A 7,795-nucleotide genomic window follows, 5' to 3' on the forward strand; every position below is an offset into this window, starting at 1 on the left:
GCTGAGTCCATGATCCTCAGGTGCTGAGGGAAGACTGAACAAAGTGCTCAGGAAGCCAAAAGCAAAACTGAAAGTGCCTTGAAGCAGTGATTGGCCCCACTGAGGGCTATTGCTAACAAAGCCTCCCCAGGGACTCCTTACAGCAGGTAATTGGAGGCCACTGTCAAAGTAATTGAAAAAAAAAAGCAAAAAAAAAAGAAAAGCTTGTTAGTGCTTTGTCATACTTGCTTGTTAGGATGAGGATGATCTAGCTCGTTAGGGCTAATGACATGAACCTGAGATACTGAGAGAAGCCTGAACAAAAGGAAGGACCCTGAAGCACTCAGGGGTCCCCCTGAGCCTGACAAAGCCTCCCCAGGGCCTCGCTAGAGCAGATCATGGGAGGCCATGAGTGCAGGGAGGCAAAGGCCCTGGGCAGGTGCCTGTCCTGCTGAGAAACCCTTTGCTTTGTTGGATGGAGCAGAAAGGCCAAGCCCTGAGCCCAGGCCCTGGGAAGGCAGATCCTGTCCCTCTCACAGGGCTCAGGGCTCTTCCTGGGGGCAGTGGGGGCTGAGGGGGAGCAATGACAAGGGAAAGGAAATTCTGTGACACCTCCCAGCTTCCCCAGGAAGGGGCAAGGATGAAACAGAGCCCAGAGCCTCAAAATACAATTGCTGCTGGTGGGGCTTGGTGCCCAAGGCAACTATCATGGCCAAGAGGACAAAGCCCTCAGTTCTACTGAGCCCTTTGGCCCTGCCAGAGCCCTTGGCCATCTCTACTGCAGACTGTCTTTCAGTGTCTGTGCCTGCAGCAGCCTGGAGACATCCATCTGATTTTCTCCTCTAGACCTCACCCTGGCATTTCTGCACCTTCACTGATGTCTTTCTGCTCTCCCTGCTTGTTCACTTAAACAGAGCCAGGGGCTGATCCAGAACCTTCTCCAGTTGACCTGTTGCACCACAAGGCTACACTTCAAGTGATACCTCTTTTTCTTCACCTCCAGTCTGAACCTTCCAAGCTGCACTTAGTGCAGCTTTTCTTCTCTTCCCACTACCAGGAAAAGCTGCATCACCTCTGGAACCTCCATTCAAGCAGTTCCAGGCTACTGCTGTAGTGCCATGAGCCTCCACTTCTCCTCACTAAGAAGCCCAGGTCCCTCAGCCTGTTTGGGTTTGTGCTGAGACCAATGTTGGTAACACAGGGATGTCTGAGTTGCTGCCAAGCCATGCTGACATGAAGCCAAGGACTTGCCCACCTTCTCACACTGCCCCTGTCCTGCCAGCTGCTGCTCTGCAAGGAGCTGGAGGAGGCAGAGCCAGGACAGCTGACCCAGAGTGGCCACTGGGATGTTCCATGTGATGTCATGTTAGTACTGAAGCTGGGGGGAGTTATCCAGAGGAGTGTGATGGCTGCTCAGGAACTCACTGAGCATCAGTCTGTGGGTGGGAGTGGTTGCATCACAATTTGTTTCCCTCCTGTTTTGTTTCTAATCTCTTTTCTTTTACAGTTTGGTTTTGGATTTTTTATTCTTTTTGGTCATACAAATGTATTTCATTTTTAATATTAGGATAATATTAGTATATTTAATATTTATTTAATATTAGGATATTTTGTTTGAATCATTAAGAAATTCTCAACTCAACCCCCAGAAGATCTTTCCTTTTTCCCCCAGTTCTCCTTCCTGTCCCACTGGGAGGAGGCCACGTGAGCGAGGGGCTGTGTCTTGCTGAGTTGCTGGCTGGGGTTAAACCTGAACAGTCCTTTTGATTTGTGGTGCCCAACGTGGGGCTGGAAGGGTTCAGATAAGGACAGCTGTGATCAGAGCATGGTAAAACAAAGCAGTTATAATTGTTCATTGTACTGGTTTCACAGTCACTGGGCACCGTGTTGGTTGCTTTGCTCTCTGAGCTGTTATGAGAGCTGTGGGATGTCACACCTTCCATGCTTCTGGAGGTGCTGGTGGTCACCTCTGGAGCCTGGCTCAAGGGCATCACTGGGCTGGGCTGTGTGACCCTGATGGTGAGACTGACCTGGGATCCAGAGTCAGCACTGCTGTCACCTCTGTCCTTCAGCTGCAACCTCCTGGAGACTGTTAACAATGATGTTGCCTTTCGTGAAAGGCGTGACGACCTTTTCAAGAACGGCACGGCGGCCAACCCCAGGCCGCTCGGTCCATCAGCTCACAGACACCAATGTGGTGGATGGCAAATGGCGTTTATTAGTGTTTACCGCGGTGTTTATATGAGTTAGGTCTGTGGTGTCACTTCCGTCTGCTTACATCGTGAACTAAGTGCTATTGGCTATTAGGAGAGGGGCCTTATCTTTCCGTACAGCGCGAAATCTTCCGGCCGCCGGACCCTAACTACCCACACACCCATTATGACGTCACCCACTATGACGTCACGGATTATGACGACATCCATTATGACATCACCCAGTATGACATCACCAGTTATTATGTCATCCATTATGACATCACTCATTATGACGTCATCCATTATGACATCATCCATCATGACATCATCCATTATGACACCAACCATTATGACATCACCAACTATTACATCACCAACTATGACGTCACCCTTTATGACATCATCCATTATGACATCACCCATTATGACATCACCCATTATGATGACACCCATTATGATATCATCCATTATGACGTCACCCATTAAGACGTCACCCATTATGATATCACCAAGTATGACGTCACTGATTATGACAACATCTATTATGACATCTTCCATTATGACATCATCCATTATGATGTCATCTACTATGTCATCACCAACTATTACATCACCCCTGATGACATCACCAACTATGACGTAACCCATTATGACATCACCAACTCTGACGCCAACCATTATGACGTCACCCATTATGACGTCACTAATGATGACCTCACCCATTATGACATCACCCATTGTCACGTCACCCATTATGACATCATCCATTATAACAACATCCATTATGACATCACCAAGTATTATGTCATCCATTATGATGTAACCCATTATGACGTCATCCATTATGCTGTCATCCATTATTACATAACCTATTATGAAGTCACCCATTATGATGTCACCAAGTATGACGTCACCCATTATGAGTCACCAACTATGACCTTACCCATTACGACACCACCCATTGTGACGACATCCATTGTGATGGTACCCATTATGACGTCACCCATTATGACATCACCCATTATGATGTCACCCATTATGACATCATCAATTATGATGACATCCATTATGACATCACCCGTTATAACATCACCCATTATGACATCATTTATTATGTCAATTTTCGTTGACATCACCCATTATGATGTCACTCATTATGACATCAGCCATTATGACATCATCCATTTTGAAGTCACACATTATGACGTCATCAATTATGATGACATCCATTATGACATCACCCATTATGACACCACCAGTTATTATGTCGTCCATTATGACATCATACATTATGACATCATCCATTATGACAGCATCCATTATGATGTCACAAATTACGATACCTTCAATTATGATGTCATCCATTATGATGTCTTCCATTATGACATCACCAATTATGATGATACCCATTATGATATCTTCCATTATGATGTCATCCATTATGTCATCCATCATGACTTCACCTATTATGTCATCACTCATTATGATTACACCAAGTATGACGTCACCCATTATGACATCATCTATTATGACATCAATCATTATGACTACATCCATTATGACATCACACATCATGACACCACCAATTATGATGTCACCCATTATGATGTCACCCATTATGTCATCACCAAGTATGACAACACCCATTATGACACCACCAGTAATTATGTCGTCCATTATGACGTCACTCATTATGACATCATCCATTATGACAGCATCCATTATGACAGCATCCATTATGACATCACCAAGTATGATACCCTCCATTATGATGTCTACCATTATGACATCACCAACTATGACGTCAACCTTTATGACATCATCCATTATGATGTCATCTATTATGACGTCACCCATTATGACGTCACCCATTGTGACATCATCCATTATGACGTCACCAACTATGATGTCACTCATTATGACATCACCCATTATGATGTCACCCATTATGACATCATCCATTATGACAACATCCAGTATGACATCATCCATTATGACAACATCCATTATGACAACATCCATTATGACATCACCCCTTATGATGTCACCCATTATGACATCATGCATTATGTCATCACACCTATGATATAACCCATTATGACATCACCCGTTATGACGTCACCAGTTACGATATCATCCATTATGTCATCACGAACTATGACATCACCCTTGATGACATCACCAACCATGACGACACCCATTATGACATCACCAACTGTGATGGCAACCATTATGACGTCACCCATTATGACATCACCAACTATGACCTCACCCATTATGACATCACCCATTGTGACATAACCCATTATGACATCATCCATTATGACTTCATCAATTATGATACCTTCAATTATGATATCATCCATTATGATGTCTTCCATTATGACATCACCAACTATGACGTCACCCTTTATGACATCATCCATTATGATGTCACCCATTATGACATCACCAATTATGACGACACCCATTATGATATCATCGATTATGATGTCATCCATTATGACGTCACCTATTATGACGTCACCCATTATGACATCACCAAGCATGACATCACCCATTATGACATCATCTATTATGACATCTTCCATTATGACATTACCCATTTTGACGTCATTCATTATGACATCATTGATTATGACGTCACAAACTATGATGTCACCCTTTATGACGTCACCGACTATGACGTCACCAATCACGACATCATCCATTATGACGTCACCAATTATTACGTCGTCCATTATGACATCATCCATTATGGCATCACCCATTCTGATGTCACCCATTATGTTGTCATTCATTAAGACATCACCAATTATGACATAATCCATTATGACATCACCCATTATGACACCAATTATGATGTCACCCATTATGACGTCACCCGTTATGAAGTCACCGATGGAAGGGAACTTGTCCATTTCAATCAGCTGGGATCCATGATCTTATTGCTGTTGGATCTTTTAGCCTCTTTGGCTCTCCATTCATCAATCAGATCCTAAGGGAAAGAGCATGAAAGGGCAGGTTAAAACACACGATCCACACTGGAGAATTATCCAAGGTACAACAGCACACAGCCAAGTCCACAAGCCTGAAGGTGACCAGCCTCCTAACTGCTCAACATGACAAAAATAACTTTTCCTCTGCAGAGCTTTCTCCAGGCCCTTCCAATCCCACTGATCAGCTGCTTTTAGCAACCAAGTGAAGTCTCAGGGAGGGAAGAACAAAAGAGAGGTGCCATACTTGGGGACTTATAAACCACTTGTCTCATGTCTAAACAGGGTACAAACAGGACTCATTCAAGATTCCATTGATTCAGTTCACTTCTATGTCAACCATTTGCCCAATAAAGGGCAGGCATGAGGAGGAGCACAATGGGAATATTGATCCATTGTCCCCTAAAAAGCCACTTACACCGAGCAAAGCTATTCCACACGTGAGAAAAGGAAAGTCAGTGCACCATGTTCTACACTACTGAAGACTCATCTTGGATGTTCACATCATATTTGATCAGTTACTGCATTTGAAAACGACAGTGTTCCCCCTCGGCTAGAACCAAAAGACTGGAAAGTCCAGCACAACACAAAGGAAATACTGATGTCAATGAGTTCATCTGAATTAAACAGCTAAATACAAGGAAACAAAAAAAATATGCAGAAATAGCCACCACAAATCTTACCTGTCTTTTCAGGACCAGGTGTTTTCCCTTCCAGTACTTGAGCATCTGAAGTGCCTGCAAGGTGCTAACAATGTCAACAGGATGCACTGCAGTCTCCTGGCTGATTTCTGCAAACCAGCAGCACTTTATGTTAGAACAGACACAGATTCCCCTGCAATAGCCTGTAATTGTTAGTTGTCACCTGCAACTTTCATGCAACTCCTTTGGAAGGGATGCACACAAAATGCCCTGCACATGCTGAGGAGGTACCTGCTCTGGCTGTCTGACTTGCAGCCTTTCACCCTTCAGAACTACCCTGACATGTCTGGGAGATGCTGCACACTCCTTGGTGCCATCATCATAGAAATACTATTAAAGAAGTTCAAATAGTCTCAACGTTTTCCCACAGCATCAGAAAGCCTCTCAGTGGAGCCATTTTCCTATTTAAAATTCAAGTTTTAATTAGAAAATTAAATTATTCTAATCTACAGAGGGATAAAGTCCTTTCTGAATATTTTAAATGTATTTTTTTAAAAGAATAAGCCATTATATAGTTTTATACTCTTCAAGCTGACTTATCTTTAGTGGTGGCAGGACTGGAAAGCAGCCATACCCAATTATAGGAATATTCCTCCAGCTCTGCTGCTACACAAACATCTCCATGAGTGAAGCATGACCTGCCCCATCTTTACGGAAGATGAATGAATGAGATGCAGGGGGATGTTCCTGAACCCACTCACTGCAAACCTTTTCCCTGGGAAGCATACCTTTGATAGAAATCTCTTTTCCTTGGAAATTATGCAGGTAACGAAGAAGAACTTCCTTCCAGTAGCTCCTGTAGCTGATGAGCCCTAAATCAGACAGAGGACGTTCTGGAGAGCCAACTTTTTCTTCTACTTTAGAAAGCAAATAGCCTGCAAAGGAAAAAAAAAACCCAACATTTATCCTTCCTAAACTACTCTCTCCTGACTGCTACCCTCTTTAGCACACAGAGGAAGCAGCTAGAATGAAGCCTGCTCAGCCACAACCGTAGATATATTAGATTTATCATGCCTCCAGGATTTCTCTCTCCATACTTACTGAAGTCAATGAGCATCTTGCCATAACCTTGCCTCATGTACTGGGGCATTGTCAGGATACAAGAAACATTGTAGTTGAGAAAAGAATTCTTCTGGTAAAAACAAGGAGAGAGAGAGGAGAGATTAACAGGTCTTGATCTGTACAAACAATGGGGATATCATCACCCCAGCAGACTGAACAAGCCTGTGCAACTGATGCAATACAAGGTGAAAGGAGCAACAGCAGAAAAACCTGCCTAACAACAAGTCACACAATCATCCTTCAGCTACCAACCTGGCTTAGTGTCTTGCTTGATTAGCCATTACATTGGGTGTTTGGTGCACAACTTTAAGCCTAGGATAGCTGGCCATGGAGTTGTGCCTGGGTGTGTATGGATGTTCAACTAACCTTGGAGAAATAACCTATCAGGTGACAGCCAGTGTTGTCAGCTTCTGTCATGACATAGAAGAGGAAGGGTTCAACATCATAACACAGTGTTTTATGGTCCAAGAAAAGTTTTGCCAGCAGACACAGGTTTTGACAGTAGATCTAGAAGCAGAAGGAGAGTAGAATACATCTGTTTATTACAGTGGGACACCCCAAGAGTGGACAAAATCATGGCAAATGACAAGAAAATTCTGAATTATCTGAGAAATGAGGTACAGTCTTTCACACAAAGCAGCTAGGCCAGGAAACAATTCCATTTGTGATGAAACTTGATAAGCCCAGCTTCCTTAAGGGTGGGAATTGACGTCTGTGATATCAATCTCTTAACTCCCCAGATGCCACATCTGTGGTATCTGATACCACTCGGTGAAGGAAGCAGAAGGTTGGATCTCTGCTTGCTTGCACTGTACTGTGTTAATCCTCTGCTTCAAGGTTATCTCTGGTCACTTGAAAAGCC

The 7,795-nt window shown here is 43.6% G+C and overlaps 1 protein-coding gene across 1 annotated transcript; it reads right to left on the reverse strand.

Annotated features, from left to right (window-relative positions):
- Window positions 1-5,100: 5,100 nt before the first annotated feature.
- Window positions 5,101-7,440, reverse strand: LOC127396378 (histone acetyltransferase KAT7-like; the record flags this gene model as incomplete). The annotated part of the gene is made up of 5 exons (XM_051643983.1): window positions 5,101-5,172; window positions 5,854-5,960; window positions 6,600-6,746; window positions 6,913-7,003; window positions 7,300-7,440. Coding segments are annotated over 5 exons (558 nt in total), but the record flags the coding sequence as incomplete, so codon positions are not given.
- Window positions 7,441-7,795: the final 355 nt, after the last annotated feature.

This window comes from Apus apus, unplaced genomic scaffold, assembly GCF_020740795.1.
Source record: "Apus apus isolate bApuApu2 unplaced genomic scaffold, bApuApu2.pri.cur manual_scaffold_96_ctg1, whole genome shotgun sequence".
In the NCBI taxonomy this organism is placed as follows: domain Eukaryota; kingdom Metazoa; phylum Chordata; class Aves; order Apodiformes; family Apodidae; genus Apus; species Apus apus.